Source organism: Penicillium expansum (assembly GCF_000769745.1).
Source record: "Penicillium expansum strain MD-8 chromosome Unknown contig88, whole genome shotgun sequence".
Classification (NCBI taxonomy): Eukaryota; Fungi; Ascomycota; class Eurotiomycetes; order Eurotiales; family Aspergillaceae; genus Penicillium; species Penicillium expansum.
The window spans coordinates 114,932-135,499 of NW_015971533.1; the positions used below are offsets into that span (position 1 = coordinate 114,932).

The 20,568-nt window shown below is 48.8% G+C and overlaps 7 protein-coding genes across 7 annotated transcripts; 4 read left to right on the forward strand and 3 right to left on the reverse strand.

Moving 5' to 3' along the window:
- Positions 1-522: 522 nt before the first annotated feature.
- erg4 (c-24(28) sterol reductase) lies at positions 523-2,284 on the forward strand (the record flags this gene model as incomplete). Its single annotated transcript, XM_016740480.1, has 4 exons — positions 523-1,556; positions 1,608-1,939; positions 1,996-2,213; positions 2,273-2,284. The coding sequence occupies 4 exons, from the start codon at positions 523-525 to the stop codon at positions 2,282-2,284; spliced, it is 1,596 nt and encodes a 531-aa protein (XP_016592982.1).
- Positions 2,285-2,820: 536 nt separating this feature from the next.
- On the forward strand, positions 2,821-4,098 carry PEX2_032060 (dienelactone hydrolase family protein; the record flags this gene model as incomplete). Its single annotated transcript, XM_016740481.1, has 7 exons — positions 2,821-2,881; positions 2,972-3,055; positions 3,119-3,270; positions 3,385-3,636; positions 3,706-3,817; positions 3,879-4,024; positions 4,078-4,098. 7 exons carry the CDS (start codon positions 2,821-2,823, stop codon positions 4,096-4,098), a joined length of 828 nt encoding a protein of 275 aa, XP_016592983.1.
- Positions 4,099-5,028: 930 nt separating this feature from the next.
- Positions 5,029-6,297, forward strand: PEX2_032070 (chitin synthase export chaperone; the record flags this gene model as incomplete). The annotated part of the gene is made up of 6 exons (XM_016740482.1): positions 5,029-5,058; positions 5,247-5,337; positions 5,410-5,497; positions 5,554-5,647; positions 5,698-6,031; positions 6,083-6,297. 6 exons carry the CDS (start codon positions 5,029-5,031, stop codon positions 6,295-6,297), a joined length of 852 nt encoding a protein of 283 aa, XP_016592984.1.
- Positions 6,298-8,124: 1,827 nt separating this feature from the next.
- Positions 8,125-8,628, reverse strand: PEX2_032080 (uncharacterized protein; the record flags this gene model as incomplete). Its single annotated transcript, XM_016740483.1, has 1 exon — positions 8,125-8,628. One exon carries the CDS (start codon positions 8,626-8,628, stop codon positions 8,125-8,127), a length of 504 nt encoding a protein of 167 aa, XP_016592985.1.
- A 527-nt stretch (positions 8,629-9,155) lies between these two features.
- Positions 9,156-13,767, forward strand: PEX2_032090 (uncharacterized protein; the record flags this gene model as incomplete). Its single annotated transcript, XM_016740484.1, has 3 exons — positions 9,156-13,298; positions 13,356-13,544; positions 13,603-13,767. The coding sequence occupies 3 exons, from the start codon at positions 9,156-9,158 to the stop codon at positions 13,765-13,767; spliced, it is 4,497 nt and encodes a 1,498-aa protein (XP_016592986.1).
- Positions 13,768-16,551: 2,784 nt separating this feature from the next.
- PEX2_032100 (putative Na/H antiporter) lies at positions 16,552-18,407 on the reverse strand (the record flags this gene model as incomplete). The annotated part of the gene is made up of 5 exons (XM_016740485.1): positions 16,552-16,899; positions 16,970-17,378; positions 17,429-17,511; positions 17,565-18,238; positions 18,290-18,407. 5 exons carry the CDS (start codon positions 18,405-18,407, stop codon positions 16,552-16,554), a joined length of 1,632 nt encoding a protein of 543 aa, XP_016592987.1.
- Positions 18,408-18,912: 505 nt separating this feature from the next.
- PEX2_032110 (RNA-DNA hybrid ribonuclease) lies at positions 18,913-20,248 on the reverse strand (the record flags this gene model as incomplete). The annotated part of the gene is made up of 3 exons (XM_016740486.1): positions 18,913-19,342; positions 19,407-19,974; positions 20,047-20,248. The coding sequence occupies 3 exons, from the start codon at positions 20,246-20,248 to the stop codon at positions 18,913-18,915; spliced, it is 1,200 nt and encodes a 399-aa protein (XP_016592988.1).
- Positions 20,249-20,568: the final 320 nt, after the last annotated feature.

Below are 20,568 nucleotides of genomic sequence, written 5' to 3' on the forward strand. Positions count from 1 at the left end.
TACATATTCAACCCCTTTTAGTATCTACAACATATGGGAATTCTATACGCCTCTCTCTGATTTTGAATATATACCTTTCATTGCTCTACTACTATCAAAGGACATCAATAGCCCATTATAGACTTAGGTACGGAGTATACCAGATGACACTACGGAGTACTTTGGGACCCGTCAGATTTTGAAATTACCCATTATGTAATCAATTAGTACTGGGCCCGCAGGCAAAGTAAACATTCAGGACATTCCTGTTTTTTCACCCTCGCTCCTTTTTACCCTCAGCCATTCCTTTCTTTACCCTCAATTGCAGTCGGAACCTTGGTCTTCCGATTAGGCGACCATGACTTTAACCCGCTCTCAAACGGGGAAGACCCCTAAGTGAGTAGTTTCCACCGAATCTCAGTTGCGACGTATCCACACCCTGAATCCTCCCCAGGTTATAACTCGCCAATCCCCGGAATTTTTGGCTTGTACATAGTAGGCTTTTTGTCAAGCTAATTTGGAATCCTTTCTTCCTCCAGAAAAATGGATCGTCCCGGCTTCATTGAGACTCCCGGCGGCCGTCGTGCTACCCGCAACAGTTCTGTCTTCGAGGGTAGCGAGAATGGGGCCTCCAACTCCCCCTCCCTCGAGAGATCCAAGTCCGCCTCCCGTCGTCGTACTTCAACCAAAGTCAAGACTGAAGAGGATGATACGCCGGTAAAGGTCACGACCAATGGCAAGACGACTACCCCTAAGCCCAAGCCCGCATCGCGCATAGTGGACGGTTGGGAGGAGGGGCTTGATCCCAAGGTGGATTACAGCGGACACTTTGAATTCGGCGGCTCCTTGGGTGTGCTGTCTATGATGATCGGATTCCCCATGCTCATGTATTACATGTGGATTGGTGCCACCTACTACAACGGCAAGTTCCCTCGCCCCGCGGAGAACGAGAGTTACGGCGACTTTTTCGCACACTTGGCCAATCTGGTCTACACCGGTGCATTCCCATCAATCAAAGCATGGACTATCTACTGGGTTTTCTTCATCTTTGAGGGCGCATGTTACGTGCTTCTTCCCGGCGTGAGCGTCACGGGTCGCCCCCTGCCACACATGGGTGGCAAGCAGCTGCCATACTACTGCTCTGGTGTGTGGTCTTTCTACACCAGCATTGCATTGGCACTCATTGCGCATGTAACCGGGATCTTCAAGCTGTACACCATCATTGATGAGTTCGGTCCCTTGCTCACCGTTGCCATCATGTCTGGATACATTGTCTCTTTCGTTGCCTACTTCTCGGCGTTGGCGCGTGGCGCAGAGCACCGTATGACTGGCTACCCGATCTATGACTTCTTCATGGGTGCTGAGCTCAACCCCCGCATGTTCAAGATCCTCGACTTTAAGATGTTCTTTGAGGTCCGTCTGCCCTGGTATATCCTGCTCGGCCTGACTATGGGCACCGCTGCCCGCCAATGGGAGATGTATGGTTATGTGTCCGGCGAGGTTATGTTCCTTGTCATGGCTCATTACCTTTACGCCAATGCCTGCTCCAAGGGCGAGGAGTGCATTGTTTCCACCTGGTACGGGTATCTCCTACCCCGGAATCAAAATTATTTTCTAACAGTTTGCAGGGATATGTACTACGAGAAGTGGGGATTCATGCTGATCTTCTGGAACTTGGCCGGTGTGCCTCTGAGCTACTGCCACTGCACCATTTACCTCGCCAACCACGACCCTGCTGAATACCGCTGGAACCGCTACTTCCTTGCCTTCCTCTTCGTCGCCTACCTGTTCGTCTACTGGGTGTGGGATACCACCAACAGCCAGAAGAACCGTTTCCGCCAACAGGAGCGTGGTACCTTGGTGGCCCGTAACACCTTCCCCCAGCTTCCTTGGCAGACGGTGGAGAACCCTAAGACTCTTACTGCGGCCGATGGCTCAAAAATTCTTGTCGATGGGTGGTGTAAGCTTATGCCAAATATCAAAAATCTACAAGCTCCGATACTAACAATTGTGTAGATGGCAAGGCCCGCAAGATTCACTACACGTGCGATCTTTACTTCGCTCTGAATTGGGGCTTGATTACCGGCTTCTCAAGCCCGTTCCCTTGGTTCTACCCTGTCTTCTTCGCTTGCATGATCAGCCACCGTGCTCTTCGTGACATCCAGCGGTGTCGCGTCAAGTACGGCGAGACTTGGCTCGAATACGAACGCCAGGTGCCTTACCTGTTCATTCCTGTGAGTAACTTGATCTTGAAGACTTTCCCAACCCCTGTGACTAACCTTGTATCCTATAGTATGTCTTCTAATTGCAGCTCGCTGCTATCCCTTGGACTCATTGGGGGCTCAGTAGTTGGGAGCCCAGGGGATTTTTCTTCTTTAGGTCTGACCAGACCACCATTCAGCCATACAACCTTGGTGTATCATATGTATAAAACAAAACGTCAAATAAATTATTAATACCTGCACCGATTATGAAGCAAGATGTTCCTGCCATCCTATGGTGGCCTTTTGATTTCTTTTGAGGTTCACCTTAGGGCTTTTTTATGAGTTTTTTGTACGATTATGACGAGTCACCCGGATTCAGAATTTGATCTAGATGTGAAGAGATAATATCCTATTCATTTCAACACAATATCTGCATTAAATGTAAAATGACATCTACATAAAATCGAGTGGGATGTTGGAATTGTCCACTGGTATCAGCACATGACTGCCCCGCGTGTGTTATCGATAATGATTTCGCCCTCAAATCGGAGGTCTGTATTCCTGAGGTCCTTCCAATTGGTTTCTTGATTCTATTCCAGTATATTTCTATCTTCGAGAAGAAAAGCAAAAAAAAACCATGCTGATCCAAGAATCCTATCATGATGTCCCCACCACAGCGGATGGACAGGGGACGATGCGTATGTACACTCTGGTCCCTCTCATATAGCGCATCCCCTCCTCTATAAAGCCATTGCTCCTTCATAATGTCAATTCTAACGAGTTACTAGGAATCTATGTCTTCCACCCGACAATCCCGGGCTACCCCAATGCCCGCTTTCCCGGAGTCGTAGTATTCAGCGAGATCTATCAAGGTTCGTATCCCCTTCCATTGCGATCATGCCCGAGGACCTCAACTAAAGATTATGACCCCGCAGTAACGGGCCCCGTGGCACGTTTTGCACGCCAGATCGCAGGCCAGGGCTACATCTGTGTTGCTCCTTCGAGTTACCATGAATTCACTGGTCCGGAAGCTCTGAAGTATGACGCGGAGGACACGGACAAGGGGAATGCTTGGAAGATTGGCAAGGTAAGCGAAATAACACAGCCTCATGAACATATGCGTTGCTTGCATTTTCTATTCTTGGTCTTTATTAGGCTTTTTTTTTTTATCAGTTAATTTCCGGCGCTGACTGTCTATCAGAAACTTGCCGCCTATGATGAAGACGCTAGTCTGAGTGTGGATTATCTGCTCTCACTACCTACTTGCAATGGACAAGTTGGTGCCACAGGCATGTGTCTGGGTGGCCATTTGGCCTATCGTTGTGCACTGGATAGCCGGGTCAAGGCGAGCGTGTGTTACTTTGCCACGGATATCCACAGCAAGACCCTTGCCCTGGGTAAGAACGATGATAGTTTGGAGAGAGCTGGGGATATCAAGGGAGAGATGCTAATGGTATGTCTTAAATTTTTTGTTTTTCTTTTTTGTTTTTCATTTGGGTCAATTGCTAAACAAAATCCTTAGATCTTCGGCAAAAACGATAACCACGTCCCGCCCGAGGGACGCGATCTCATCCGCAAGACCCTGCATGAGAAGGGTGTCTTGTTTGGCTTCTATGAAGTTGCTTGGGCGCAACGTAAGTTGAACCTACCTTTTAACATTAAACATCAAATATGCTGACAAGAATACTTATCTAGATGCCTTTATTCGTGATGAGCTCAGCAAGGGTCGGTATGATCCAGCTATTACCAAGGTCTGCTTCGAGATGTTGCTTGAACTGTTTGGGCGCACTTTGAAGCTGGATCTGGGCGATCATGATGGGCAAAAATTGGTGATTGAGGATGTATGTTAAGAGGAGCGTTCGAGTACTGTCGAACTGCATGAAGTATCGTACAGAAGAAGGGGCTGATTCGCTAAAATTGGATGTGAATCAATCAATTTCTAATAGGACTGGATTGAGTTCTGAAGGGGTATACTTGCATAGTAAGTACTATGTGAATCCTCTGTAGAGGTACAGAGTAACAGTCAGCACTGCAGGCACAAAACATAACCGGGTGCATATATCCCTTTGGAATGGTCTAGAAATCTTATAAATGCAAATTCCAGAGGATCGTATGTGCACGTTTACTAAAATTGTGGCTTGAGTCCATCTGGTCGACCTGGCGACCATATTATTGTCTCCGGCAAGGGTCGAGGTTGACCACTTTATCCCCAAAAAGAAGAAGAAGGAAAAAAAAAAAGAAAAGATAATAATATCGGCACTAGGCCTAGAGAGATCTGCAAGTATCCATAAAATCAGAAGGGAAAAATAAGCCTGTGTTCTTTACAGATCACAACACCTTTATACAGTTAAATAGTTGATTACCTCCGGTTCAACTACGTAAGACGGCTAGTATGGGCTATTATTAGTGACTGGACCCAAGGAATCACCAGGATTGAATTGTTTTGATCGCATTTGAATCAAATTTGTATCTTCGAGAGGAAAAACTGGGAAGTTAGACCGTTTTTTTTTTCTCTCAATCTAAGCCACACTAGTGCCAGCCCTGTGAGTCCCCCGAGTAACCCGTGGGGATCTCACCTTGATTTCTTGATTTCTTGATTTCTTGTTTCCCCTCACAGTTCGCTCTCTACGCTGCACAGCGACACAGCTACACGGTTTCATTTCTCTACCTCAACTCCCAACTTCAACTTCAACTTCAACCTCAGCCTGGTTTCATTAGAGAACCACCAATCTGGACTAGTCCTTTGCGCGGGACGTCATCCTCTTCTTGAACTCCCAAGTCTCAGTCTTTGTCAACATTGCCTGACATATTTTCTTCCACATCTCGTTCACACCCTCAATTCACAATGGGGTCCACTCAATTCGGGAACTTTCACGTAAGTGCAGATCGACCTGGAGACTGATCCTCCAATGGGGCAGATACTGACCGCACACCCGTATGGGTACCACAGAACTTCTGTCGCGACTCAACCCTACCAGTCTGCAATGTGAGTGAGAACTTTTTGAAAATCCCCCATGATGGCTCCATGAATTGTCAACTGACTGTATTATTTGTCGCGTGTAGCTTTTCACCAATGAAACCGCGACTGCTGCCTTCGGCGCATGCAATCTGACCGGTATTCCTCTCAGTGGGGATAGATACCTTCGGAACTTAGGTACGATCTGCGAAGCCGAGGCCGATGTGATTCGGGACAAATAATATGAGCACGATTTCTGATGTGTGATAGGTTCGATTCTGCTGGCATTCATCGCCATTGTCTTGACTGTGGGTATGATATGGAGATCGGACAAGAAGCACGCTGCCGTCGGCCGGAGGTATGGCACCTCTTTGTTTACTATGCAAACATCAACTGACATGGTGGTGTGCGCAGGGAAATGCAATTGTTTTTGCTCGGTTTCATCGTCATTGAGATCTGCGAGATCTTCACAGTGGGTGGCTTCCCATTGAGCGACGCAGTTCGAAAGGTAGGATTTCTACAGGATAGACTCAAAAGGCCTTGGCTGACAGAATTTAGGGATTTTCTGCAGTACACATCGCCGCGATCACGGCTACTTCCTGGGTCCTTCTCATGAATGCACTTGTCGGTTTCCAGTTGCTCGACGACGGCACCGCAGCTTCCATTGGTCTCATCGGCGCATCTGCTGGGGCCCTCTTCATCGGAACAGGCTATATTGCCTTGGACACCGGATTCGATTGGACTGGCCGTTTCCAGTCAAGCTATGAGCCGCCAAATCGCAATATCGCCCTCTATGTTCTATACCAACTCTTCCCACTCGTCTGCCTTGTCTTGTTCTACCTACTGGAAGCCGTACTAGTGCTCCGGGTCCTGGGCGAATTCCGACCAATGCGTAAGTACATCACATTGGACTCAAAATAAACATGTGCTAATGGTGCAACAGTGTATCTCACCGGTGCTGGCTTATTGTTCGCAATTGGTCAGGTCTTCAACTATGTGATCAGCACTCACTTGTGCCAGGCCTCGGATGGCAAGATCAATGGAGCTTTATTCGAAACTCTGTTCACTCTCCTTTCTGTCACCGGGGTCTGGGCCTTCTGGAGTAGTATCACCGAAGACGACTGGCCTCTGCCTGTGGGTGGCGGCGGTTACAACTGATTTGATAATTACGCCATTTGCATGATCTATGACTTTGCTTCGTCAGTTTCTTGCGTGCGAATTTTAACGTCTCTAATTATTTTTCTGCCATACATAAGCTTCTTCACGCTTGTTTACGAATCTGGATCTTGACCTGGGATTGTCGACGTTGTGATACCCCGTTTCCTTGAGTCATGTTTCACGATTCACCTGCCATCTCTTACTTTTTACGGTGGTTATCATGCCTTGTCTTGCGGCTCGTTCCAGCCCATCTACGTTTTATGAATTTACCTGCGGGAGTTTCGATCTCCTAGTCCAACTACCGGATGACCTCTTACCAAAGTCGGCGTTTATCCGTTATTTCGTTTTTATGACAGATACCTCGTTGCTATGTATTTAGTTGTAACCCATGTCAAATAATCGACTTTAGCTATCTCACCTTTCCCGAGTTCATCAACCCTAACTAAAACAGCCGGTCCCCCCCCCCTATACCAAATCATCCATGGGAGGCTTTTGTGTAAACAGCCCTCGAGTCTTTTATATCGGATAGGTAGTATCTGATGCTTCCTACCTACGCCGATACAAACATTGGGGAAAGACAAGTCTTCCGATGCGACTCGGTGTGACCACCTTGGAATGCTAGTTTTCACATCGCGCTATATGCCCATCGACCAATTGGCCGTCAATGTGACATTCATGCCGACGGCTGACTGTCCATCTCTTTTGCTGCGAATGACTCTAAAACTTCGGTGTATATAATAAGCATCCAATTCAACAACAGCGCAACCTTGACCCTTTATAACCTAGTAGATACCAAACTTGAGCCCATCCCTGTCAGTTCTTTCTTTTCTATTCTCTTCAAAAAAAATTGTCGAATATGCGTTTCAACATCGCCGCTCTCATCCTCACCTCGGGGCTGACTTCTGCTGCAGGAATAGCTCCTATGGTGAATAACACTCACACCCAAACCTCCTGTACAGATCTCTTTCTATAAATCCAATTATATGAAATTTGGGTAAGCTAGCATACTAATACAAGCTATATATATAGTGCGGGAACAAAATCTAGATATCGTCCGGCAGCTCCCAGAGGCGTGTAGTTTGGCTGCTTGTCTCAATATAACAGCCCAGCTTACATGCATTTCTAATGCTATAACCAATGGTGATCCGGCTGCTCTGCAGAAGTGTCTGACGACTTCCATGTCTCAGGTATACTCCTTTCCTTTCGTCGAGTTATCTTTGGGGACAAAAAGCTAAGATCTGGGCCTAGCTCTGCTCATGTGTTGCTTGTATTCCATTGATTGAAAATGTGCTTGTTGGGCTCGGCATCTGTCCGGTATCAAGCAATGGCGACGATAAGCCTTCTTCTACGTAATCGCTGTGCAGCCCTCAGCCACCTGCTAGTTGGGGGCTTTGTCATTGCATGTCATAGTTTACTTCCTTTCAGTACTCGGTGCATATATAGCACTTAGTCTCATTCTCGTTAGAATTTTATCTGTCTTTCTGCTCTTTTCATCTTTATCGGTGTTGACGTTCAACTTAGTCCGAGGGGTATATAGGTGAGGCTGGGCTCAAACTACCTACGTCCTCCTCGAATTATGTCATAAGTAGCCACCGCTTCCAAGATTCGGTTGAGTTACAATAGCAGGAGAATCTATATTTTTTAACAAAAAGCCATTCAATGAGTGACAGATTAGTATAGAATGGGCTATGTACAATGGTTGTTCATAAATGTTCATGGGAGGATATCGAGATCTGCACATGAACTAAAAACACAAGAGTCGTAAATAATGTATTCACTTGAATAAATCGACAGGGGAACCATGCCGAAACAAAACTTTTGCACACTTCATAGTCGAACTTTGACATCAACACATGGAAGAGTCCACTCCCGTCTCCCCAAGAGGCTGCGCATCCACTCCAACCCAACTCCTGTCCACTCGTTGGGCCTTGACTCTATTCCATTGAGGGAAAGTCGTTGTTGGACGCCCTCCAACGCAGCACCAGCCAAGGCCTTGGCGGTGGAGTTCATAGTATCGAATACAAATTCCGTCAGACCATCGCCAGACACTGTTGCTTCGTAGGTTGCGTTGCCTGAGATAGCATATCCGCCAGGTTCTGAGGTATAGCGTGGTGCGAACCAATTACTCCGTAGGTCAAAGATGCAGCGATCTGACCAATGGCACGACGAGACGAAAAGAATCAAGAGCAATGCGGAGCAGTAGATACATGGCCGGTGAATGATGTATGTCAACGCAACAAACGAGATGATGAAGAGCGGGGAGGCGTTGGTCGGAATGAAAAGGAGAGGTAGCCAACTACAGTATGGGTCATCTCGGTTAGTCTTGATCATCTGCTTTGTTGCTGCTTGCTTGCATCTCTTACCTTCGTAGACAGAACATGATGATGGGGTTTACGGGCGCTGGCCTTCTGGCGGAAAGGTGCAGATAGATGAACAAGAGCGTCGTTTGACGTAATCAAAATATCCCGATATTCCAGTGAGCTCACCACCTTCGAACTCAGTAAGTGAAAGTGGACTAAAGGAAGTAAAAGTAATCCGATTCACTAATGACGCGAGTCGGGCAAGAAACAACACTAGCCACCGCCCGCCACAACTCGGCAGCCTCAGCCACACCCACGGCTCGAACAATATTACCGAGAGTTCTTCCTCCCTTCACCCTTCCTCTCTAGTTCACCACGTTCTTCAATTTCATCTCTCTTTTCTTGCACTTATCTCTAGTTTGCTCTTTTGTCGCCTTTTCTAGCCTTTGTGATTTCCAATTTCATACTCTGTCCCTCTCGAAAGAGAGCTTCTGAGAGCTCTGCAAAGCTTGGATCCCATCGGCGGAGGTCGCCTGTAACCACGGCGTAACGGCAGAAATGTCCACCCCCACCGATCTCCAGGCTCTCTTAGCCAGTATCCGGCCTCGTCCTTCTCCTTCGAACACTCCTGGTCAGGATAACCCTCAGGCTCAGCGCCAATCGTATTACCAACCCGGTCTGTTCCCGCCGCACCCTCCGCAACAGCAACCGTACGATGGCCAGAGCTACCCTCATCCCCAGTCGCATGGCTACCAACATCCATCGGTATCCTCGACTGTCCAAAGTCCTGCGCCAATGAATGCTCCCCCCCATCAGGGCTCTGATATCTTGAGCCCTAATGTGCCTTCTCCTCGGGGTGAATGGGTTCAGCAGCCGCAACCGCAGCACACCAACCCAGGGTCTGTGGACCTTTTGAATCTTCTCAGATTCAGCCAGCGTTCCGGCGCTTCGCCTCAGCCGCAGGCTCCAGCTGCAGCTCCCGAGCACTTGCAGGCTCCGTCGGCCCAGGCGTCGCACGGACGAAATATTTCCGCATCTGACTTAGTTGCTACTTTGTTCGGTCAACAGGCCCCTGCTGCCCCTGCGGCTACGCCCGCTGGCCCTCCCCCGGCATTCCAATCTGGTCAGCCTGAGGGCCCTAATGAGAACACACAGGACATGTTGCTTCGCCTGCTTAACCGTTCTCAGCCAGGTCCTGCTGTCGCCGAATCACCGGCGCTGGTTTCAACTCAACAGGCACCGTATATTCAGGCTGCCGTCGATGAACATCAGAACCAGACAGCCAAGAATATATTCATGGAAGTTGTGGACGAAAGTCCCAAGGCGCTTGCGAACCCGGAAACGGTCGTATCGCCCAACTCGAAGGACTCAATGTTCACCTATGTCAATCCGTTTGACCAATTGGCCGCTATCTCTCCTGTGAACAAGTCTCCCCAGACTACCTCTGGGGTCCAGAGCCCAGCTGTTGAAGTCATGCAGAAGCAAAAGATCAATGTTTCTGCTAAGCTGGAGCCTTCGCAGACACCAGAGCTTGCGGCCCCTAGGGAGAGGACCCAGTCGCCTGTCTTGAGTGAAAGCCAGAGAGAGGCTGTCCATGAAGTCGTCGGTCGTCTCGTAGATGAGATTGGCCGCTCTCTCAGCGGCGATGGGCCTCAGGCAGCAACGGAATCCAAGGCTGCTTTTTCTACTGTGCAGGAGGAATCCTCTGAAGCAGCTCTTTCGTCGATCGCTAGTCATTTGCGCGAGACTGCCGTTGAAGCTAAAGAAGCGGCAAGCTTGGCCCAGGTTGATGAACCTGTGAAGGAGAAAGCACCTTCCGCGGTCCCGGTTGCCCCGAAGGCGACTGAGAACACTGAGGCTCTAGCTGACAGCTGGGAGAGTGCGGAGGACAGCGCTGAAAAGGAAGAAGAACGAGTTGTCTCTGTTCACAACTTCCCAATGAGGCCATTCATCTCCATTGCTGTGAAAGCTACATCTGGAAAACTTACAACCTTCCGTGATGACGATGTCATGGACATTGCTCGGCTAAAGAAGGAGTTCGATCAGCTTGACCGCTCGTTGACTGCAGCTACATCTGAATACATCGTGTACGCACTCGCCAAAACCGGCGGAATCAGAATCATTCGACAGGACGACGGTAGTGACCGACAGGTGTTCCGTTCCACCCGTGATCGAGTGTTCAACGTTGCCCTGTGCACGGCTCCTTCTGCGGCTGGTGACTCCGAAGTCCAGGCCATCCTCGGCATTGGAGTCAGCGGCTCTGTATACTGGGCTTTGATCTCGCGTTCAGGAAAGGATTTCTTTGATATGGATGCCTTGGAAAGCGAAAGCTTAATCTTCCCGCCTTTCCCAGCCTCGGACGAGAACACCTCTGGTGGTCAGCTGAAAACGCGAGCCAAGCGGAGCACTCGTCACACCAACTTGTTTGCCATTGGTCGGGGCAAGAATATCTATGTTGTTTCACCAAAGGCAGCAATGAGCCCTGCCTACGGCGTTTCTGGTACTCAGCGGACAGTTAACACCGAGAAGTTCTTCAAAGAGCGTGCATTGAAGATCTCCACTGGTAAAGCCGGCAAAGATTTCGCTTTCAGTGATGATGATTCTGTCATCGCCTCCTTGGACAAGACTGGCCGACTGCGTTTCTGGGATATCAATGATATGCTTAACGACGCAAGCCTCGTGGAAGGCCCTGCTCCTGCCGAGATCCGGGTGCCCTTGACTACCTTCGTCACTGGCTCCCCAACCGAAAAGTCTTGGCCTACTTCGGTTCTCTTCCTCGATAAGCTTCGCGCTTATTCGCGATCTATGGCGCTTCGTTATGTTTTGGTTGGACTCAAGCAAAACCACACCTTGCAGCTCTGGGATATTGGGCTGGGCAAGGCCGTGCAGGAGTTGAAGTTCCCGCACGAGAACGAGTCCGATGCCATCTGTAGCGTGGCTTATCACCCAGCATCTGGGGTCATTGTCGTTGGACATCCCACGCGTAACTCTATCTACTTTGCTCATCTCTCGGCTCCTCGGTACAATTTGCCTCAGATGTCACAGGCAGCCTACATCCGAGACCTCAACGATAAGGACAACACCCTACCCAAGCCCGAGTCGACTGCTTGCTTGAGTGGAATTCGGGAGATCTCTCTCGGTTCCAAGGGTCAGCTAAGAAGCTTGGAGCTTCTGCCTATCACCAAGTCCGCTACTGACAAGCGCGGCACCGAGGAAAATCCCCTGTTCGAGCTCTACGTTATGCACTCGCGCGGTGTAACCTGCTTGAACATCAAGAAGGAGGACTTGGGCTGGACTGCGGATAACAAGGTTATCCGCCCTATTGATGCAATGGAGCACGGCTTGATTGAAATCAGCGATCTTCAAACTTTCCCCACATACGCCACCGATGACCCATCTGTCAATGGTGACACGGCCTCTATCCAGTCTCGTGTTGCTCCCAAGGAATCGGCGAAAAAGCCAGAGATTGGAGAATTGGCTTCCGGCGTTGCTCCCTCACGCAACGCTTCGCCTACCAAGCTGGCTAAGAAGAAGGAAGAGCCTAGTGAGCCAGCAGCGGCACCTGTCGTGGTTGAGAAGTCTGAAAAGAAGAAGAAGAAGAAGGCTGCCGCCGCCGAAGCTGCCAAGGTAAAGGAGCCATCCGTCACTGTCGGTGTCGAACCTCTGCCAGTCCCCTCCGGCGCCACCAAGGAACTCGAAACTCTTGCCTCTTCTACTGCGGCGATGGGTGCAACTCAGGCTGCCGAGCATGCAGTGCCTAGCTTCGGTTTCTCAAATGAACTTTTCAACAAACACATCCAGACCCTGCAGGGCAGTGTTTCAAGCGAGTTCAACAAGAGTCTCGGTCATGAGTTTGAGAACCTCCATCGTCGCTTCGACGATGAACGTCGCAGCTGGGATGCTGCCTCGTCAGCTAAGCAAGACCAAGTATTGCGCCTGGTCTCTAGCACGCTCTCGGACAACGTCGAGAAGAACCTGACCCGCATCGTTTCAGCCAGTATCCAGACCGATGTTATTCCTGTCATTGCCGATGCCACCTCTGCAGCAGTCAACAAGCAACTGAATGGTGCTATCTCTCAACAGCTTGGAGGTGCGTTCAATGAGGAGTTGCGACAGGTTCTTCCACAGGCTGTCATCAATGCTATGCAGCAGGCACCTGTGGTGAAGGCTGTCTCCGATTCGGTGGCACAGAAGCTTGCACCTCGCATTGAGGCGGAAGTTACCCGCGTCATGCAGTCTTCAATTGCCCCCATGATTGAGAGCTTGGCACGCACCACGAAGAAGGTGGAGTCAGATATGGAACGCCACTTCCAGGCGCAGATCAGCCACTACGAGTCCCAGCGCCAGAGTGATACCGCAAAGATCGAGGAGATGTCGGCCGTCCTGCGCGGCTTGTCCAAGACCGTTTCTTTGCTGGCCGCGAACCAGAGCCAGCAAATCCAACAAAGCCAAAGCCCGCAACACGAGATCTCCAACCGCGAGATCTTGAACGTCAACAAGCGCTCCTCGACTAGACAGCCAAGTGAGAACCACGTGCGCATGCCGCAGCCGTTGTCTCAGCCTGTGCTTCAGCCTCAAGCTATCCAGGCTCCGGCCCCGGTCCCTGTTGCTTCCCCTGTCGCGCGATCTCCCGAGGAAATAGAAATGGGGGATGTTGTGCAGCTAATCAATACTGGCCACTACGAGCAGGGCACTATCAAGGTTGGTTTCAAATCACTTCCATATATTCGATGTTCCTACTAACGTTAAATTTCCTAGTGGCTCCAATCGAACCAGCAAGCTGACCTGTTTGACAACTTCTTTGTCCACATATCCCCCGCCTACTTGTCCCGACTTTCTGCGATCGTCATGCTCTCTGTGGCCGTTGCTGTCACCACTACTATGCAGACCAACATTGGCCAGCGTCTCCACTGGCTCGAGGTGGTTCTCCAAAACGTGAATCCCAGGGTATGTCATCATTATCTCAAACATTTGTAACATGTTAATCTAACCCTTTGGATTTTAGGACACCGATCTCCGCGAAGTCGCACCTCGCATTCTGGACATCATGAGCCAGCGTCTCAACACCCTGTACATGTCAGTCGTTGAGCGTAACCCTCATGACCCAATCCTGCGGCATATTTCACCCCTCGCTCGCCGTGCCCGCGAACTGCACGCCAGCCTATCTTAAATTGCGTTTTATTTCTCGCCTTTTTGCAGGTTCATGCATTCGGAATCACGATCAGTTCACGATCTCGATACGGACCCATCAACGGCGTTATCATTTTGCTTTTCAGTTTGACGTGTAATGATATCGAAGGAATGACAAAATCAAAAATCCCAAAAAAAACACATGAATTCGATCAGAGAATATCGTCTCTGGTATCCTTCGTGATGGGTGGAACGGTTATCTTGGTTATCAGGTCAACACACCTTGACGAGGTTATGAAGTTTCCTTTACTTAGGGCATGGAAAACGGATGTCCGGGGCACATTTGATACCAATGCACATCCTTTGTATTTGCTATTTTTCTAAGGGCATCTCCTATGATGGTCTAGGCGTAACGCTGTGGGCTATCTAGGGCTTGTAAAGCTTTGTTGCGTCTCTCTTGCTTGTATCTATTTAGTTCTTGTACTCTTGGGTTTCCATATTTATGACATGGCGTTATTATCAGACTCTATCTATGTAATCACAGGGACATTCGAACGACAAACGGTGCAATGCTCGCCAACTTCTCATGGGTCTCCATCAGCTCGCGTTCTGGGTTAGACTGAGAGATGACACCAGCTCCAGCTTGGATCCAAGTACGATTCCGATCCTGAAAGACAGTCCGCAAGACAAGTGCAGCTTCAAATAATTCTAAATCTTCGATCATGATGACAGCGCCAGAGTACAGCTCTCTCGGTCGATCCTCCAGGCGCTAGAATAGCTTCGAGAGCGGCATGCTTTGGAATGCCCGATGCGACAATCGACGGAAATACGACATCAAATGCATCCCACATATCTTTCCCAGGCGACAAAATCCCACTAACGCGAGACCCTAGATGCTGCCCGCCAGTGGCTCCGTCGTTACACTTGCGTTATTCACGGATACCACCAGCTCTGGGCTGAAGCCTGTAGCCTGGTAGCCTGCATGATTCAAGGAGAAACTTCGTGCGGGATTGTTGGAACGTCGACCACTGAGAAAAGTAGCTGGCATATTTACTTTATGTGGGATTTCCACTATGCGAGATGGAACGACTTTTTTGTAATAGCCTGCGGATATATCAGAGAGAGCATTCTCAACCGTCACGATGTAATTCCCTTCATCATCGGTGTGGATGGGCTGGGCATTTTGAAAGGTAGAGATACCAGTTCTATTGTGGATCGACCGTCACGGTCACGCTCAAAAGTACAAATCAACGGAATCCTTGTACCACCTAATACTGGGATTTATCATAATGCTCAGTCGCAGCCTGGGAGTTCACTTGGTGTAACAAGATTGTAGTGCGACTACAAGATTTCTAATCTGGGTTGCCGAGGCCTAAATAACACATAAATCCACCCGTCAGCTTTCATTATGAAGTCTTGAAAGACATCACCTGGTTTACTAATTCCATGCATCTACAAGAAGGACAATAATGACTCAAGATGATGGATATATTCTAGGTCGAGCTATTGAAGACTCAGTTAGGTGAGCTTGAACCTATTTGGAAGGCTAGGTCCACTCATGTACCGTAATGCTAATGAAGGACAGGCCCAATGCACAGCATCTGCTTTGGAAACTTCATACAGGCTTCGAGTTATATCCTGATATCCCCATAATAGAGAGCATGAAGATTGCGGAGCTTGGGACAGGAACGGGGTAAGCCTCTACATGTTATATATCTTTGAGGTTTATACTAACTCCTCTCGCTTCATAGCATCTGGATAATGGACCTTGCAACACAGCTTGCAACAGTACAACTGCATGGGTTTGATATTTCCGACAGTCAGTTTCCATCCAAGGAACTGTGGCCTCCAAATATTACGTTGGGGCTTTTAGACTCTTTGGTTGATCTGCCTTCGTCTTTATATGGTCAATATGACGTGGTGCATCTAAGGATGTGGGCAAGCAATTTACGCGGAAATGATATATCATCATTGTCCCGTCATGTCAACCATCTATTAGGTAAGACCTGAGCTATATTCTTGCAAGTCTCCATGGTGCTATAGAGACTGACAGATTGTAGAACCTAGAGGTTACCTACAATGGGAGGATGCTGACTTGGTACACCAGCATATCAAGGGTGCAAACGCAGAAGAGTTTGAGCGGAGTATCAATGAAATATTCAAAAAGGTCAAGCTTGACTATAGGTTGGTTAATTTTTTATCCCAATATGACCAGGGAGTTATTACAACTTATATGAAACTTATATAGTTGGGTTTCGAACCTACCACGCCACTTGCAACAGAACTTCAACATCCTCAAATCGGAAATCGGTCGTTTTAAATCTGAGCTGGTACAACTATGCACCAACACTTATTTGATGGCTCTCCGTGAAATCCTTCAAGGTATCGAGAGATCGCTTCCCCATGATATGTTGGTTTCCATTGCCGACCAAGAGGTGGCCCTCTATCGACTATCACATACAAAAAGTTGTGTTTACAACTGGTCGCCTGTGATAATCCTGCGACAAAAAAGGGCAATATAAACATTGAGAGATGAAGAAATCTAAAAGGTTTAGAATATCAATATGATTCGAAAGATGAGTGGAGATTTCTCAATGTGATAACATATCAGCATTGATCTCCTTCGGTGGATAAGCTCGAGTGCGTCTGTAGAAGACAAACAAAAGACTAAAAGAATATGCTGTCTAAAATATGCAATCAAAGCAGGAGATATAATGACCCACGCAACACTTCGCTCTGCTAGTCGAGCAATTGAATGAATCCAATTGAAGCGAAGCATAGCCGCCTGTATCAATCATATCCCCAAGTGTAACTAGAGCTAGGGCTAGTTCTCCCCACTTCCAGTTTGATTAATAACCAAGTGAACAGGTCTCTCCGGCTCATCGGCCTGACCCACACCGGGCTGGTGGGATGGCGAACGAGGACGGATCACCGAACGACCAATGCCAAAGAATTGCGGGCGGGGAGTTGCACTCCGGAAACCACGCTTACGGCTGCGGTAACTCGCATCCTCCCCCGTTGTAAGAGGTGTGGCCGTGCTATGCGTGTGGCTGATATTTGAGATGGGTACCGGTTCGCGCTCCTCGTGTGTGCTGATGCTGATGACGCTAGAAATGGTAGCTGGGAGGTGATATCCCGCTTTTCCAACTGGGACCGAGAGGCCATGCACAACCTGGGTTTTAGTCAGAAGCTGGATAAGATAGGAGGATGTGGGGATTTGGTTATTTGGAGAGAATACTCACAATACTGCAGATTACCAGGAACCAGACCACAACCCGGATGGTCTCCATGACTTGCTTTACATCCTCTGGGACTTCACCGTTGATTTGAATCTTGCGCAGAAATTCAAGGCTGACTGACAGGTAGAAGATAGCGCCCACGCCGATAGGACCAAAGAAGCCGACGAAAGCAGCCTGGGAGACGAGCTCGATTTGCGGGATCCATTTGTGCATGGCGAAGACGATTGGAAGACGACGGACTAGGAGGACCAATATTCCCAGGAAGATGAGCCGATAGATTGGAATCACACTGTTGTCCAGGAAGGATGACCATGGGCAAACTGCTCCAAACCACATGAAGACAGATAGGTTGAGAAGCATGTCGATTGTCGGTTGGAGGGAATCGTCCATGGTCTCAAGGCGGAACCAGTCACTATCTCTGTTAGCATTCGTGATATCATAGCCCGCATCGAGGTGACCTACTCTTGTGTGAATACGTTTCCAGCAATGAAACAAGCAAGAAGATCATCTGTCCCGATCAAACCACAGGTTCCCACAATGAACAGCTATTTCGGAAATCAGCAAAGCACCTTTTTTTTAGGATTAAAGGTGGACTCACTGCAAGAGCAATGGCAAACACCAAAAAGCTCTCCCGGTCAACATAGCGCTTCTCCTCTGCCCAGTGCAACAACTTCCTCGCAACCCAACCAACCAGAGTTCCATAAACCACACTTAACAGAATAGTGTATGCCCAGGTCTCATAGAACCACAACGCCATCGCCTTCCCCGCGCCACCGCTATATCCCTGGCTTCCCATCCCAGTATACTGGAGGAGATAGATCGCAAAGAAAAGGAACGGGTAACCAAGACCATCATTAGCGCCAGACTCAGCGATGATAATCCTTTGCAGCTCACGGGGAACATGTTTATCAGCAAACTTGCCCTTGACAATGGAGTTGGACAGAACGGGATCGGTTGGGGTCACGCATGCGCCGACGATAAGGGCATGGAGGAACTTGAAGTTCGGAACCATGGCCCAGATCACTAAGCTACTGCAGATCCACATGGCAGCCATTCCGGGTCCAAGGAGTAACCCTAGACTCCGCCATTCGATCTGCAGATACCGCTTTGGGAGCTGAACTCCAGCTAAGACTAGCTGCACGCCTAGCACTAGGCGGGTGAAATGCAAGGTGATTGCCTCGAGATTTTCTTCGGAGTGGAGTGCATAGTCTTCCGGTCTGATGAAATTGGCTGCATGGGGAGAGAATAACACACCGGCTAGCAGGGAGATCACTATTTCCTGTTAGCAAATGTGGTGATACTACCAGATGACTTAACACTTACATGCTTCGGATAGATAGAACTGCTCCTTGCAAAGGTAGGAGACTAGCCCGAAGAGGGAAATAAACCCCCCGAGCGTCGCGCAGACGATGTTGAAGTTGATCAAGGCGAGTGTCGGCATTTTGCTCAGCACTATGCTCCGCTTAGAATGTTGTGAGTTATATTTGAGAGCGACGAAGGCCCAAATGTGTCAACTAAATGAGTAGGTTTGAATTCAGAAGAGTCAGATCAGTGAGATCTAGAGTCTTAGATAATATAATGTCTGTATGTCAAGGTTGAACGAGTACAAGCAAGTGTTATTGAATCATAGTTTGAATTTCCTGTGTAATTGTAGGCAAGATCATCTGGATGTATTGAAATGGCTTCAAAGCAAACAATAGTAGCATTCGTATGGTGCTATAGAGATGAAGGTGAAGATTGTGAAGATGTGAAGATGTGAAAGAGTGAAAAGATGGGAGATCTGCGTGGTTTGTGGGAAACATCCCAGGTCTTGGCATCTGACACGCTATGTACATAGGAAACTGCATACTTATCGACTATATTATGCCATTACTATGCCATTACTATGTCATTCTTCTATTATTCCGTTGGATGCAAGATGCTCTCTTTATTTTGCAATGAATTGCCTAAAAATCTTCATCAAACAATTCATCGGGCACCTCTTGGGCCACATGCAGTGCCTCTGCCTTAGCAGACACTCCCCTTTGGGCTCCATTGACGGCTAATTTATCGGCCTCTTCATTTCCGGGGTCTTTATTATGACCTTTAACCCATTCAAACAGGGTCTTCACCTTGAGGTCATTGCGTTCCTCGATTTTGATCAGAATCGACTCAACCAGATCTTTGTTCTCGACCGGCTTCTTGTCTCGAGTCATCCAATTGTTGCGACGCCAGTTGATAAACCATACGGTAACACAGTCAATGGAATATCGACTGTCGGTGATTATGGTTACATCTCGGTGCCGAGGGGCAATATCAATCGCCCGAAGGATCGCGGTCAATTCAGCACGCTGGTTTGTTTGACGACTGCCTTTTAGTGGCTCCGATACATTTCTACTAGGATAAGCGACAGAAGTTAGAAGACGTGGTAGACGATAACCCGGTGGGCGAATGTACGAACCTTGAATCACCAGGCCCGAAGTATACTCCTACCCCGGCCGATGCTAATGGGGTTCCATTCCTTAATGAACTCCCATCGGTGTATATCCGGAGCATCCCTGGGATACCTGTTGATTGTGTTTTTGTCGCTGCCATCTGGGGGGCGGTCTTGTACACCACCTTGCCAGTGGCTGGGTCTAGGAGGACGTTAGGGTCAAAGCCATCCTCGGCTCCTTTCGGTAATGGGCCATCGCCTGGTGCAAACTCAACCCCTTCTGCGTTTTTGGGTTTTTCAGTAGTGATCCCATGAGGACCGGAAGGTCCAGATGCCTCGCCAAACCCGACTGGGGGCTGGGTCTGTCCTTCCCGTACAAACTCCTCCGCCTCTTCACGGGTGGAGAACTTGCGATATCGAGGTCGCGGAAACCCACGGATCTGTTCCTGTGCCGTTGTCCAGTCTGTATACACTCCAGTAACCCGGCCCCTTTGGATTCCATAGAATCGTGTGTTCTCCGAGCTCTGTGATTCAGCTGGGAGCTTGGTACCGTTCATAAACGCGTTGGCTGCTTCTTGTGAAGGAAACGATTGGACTAAGGAGCTTATGTGTCAGTCTCTGGTCAAATTGGCGCGTCTATTGGAACCACTGCGAAGAGTACACTCACAGATTGCTCCCTTGAATCCCGTTATTTGGGCCAGACAGTCATTCCACCCATAGTAGATACCCGGTTTGTGACCCGCCTTGACGGCATAATATTTGGCTGCGGTATTTCTCTTGCGCTTTGTGCCTGCGGTCGGCGAGGGAGAGGGTTTCGAGCCTGGTGAAGCTTTGGGGACGGGGCTTGGCGAGGGTGTAGTCTTATTCATCGCGGCGGATTGGTCGTTGCTGGGGGTCGAGTCGAGGATTATGAGGGTGCTGAAATTAGGGAATGGTCTCTTGCAGGTTCCAGTTGTCAAAAATTCACGGTCCAACGTTGTAGTCGTGGCTGGGCCGACGGGAATAAATCGAGGAATAAATCGCGGGCAGCTCAGAAGGGAACACAGAGGTCCCAACTTCAAGGCTGACCAAACACGGCCGTGAATCTTGATTTGCCTGAAAGGTGAATGAATGTGGAAGAGAGAACTGAGAGGTAGAGACGGTCACTGAAGGTCGAGGAATTGATTATTGAGAATAAAGAGGGGGGGGG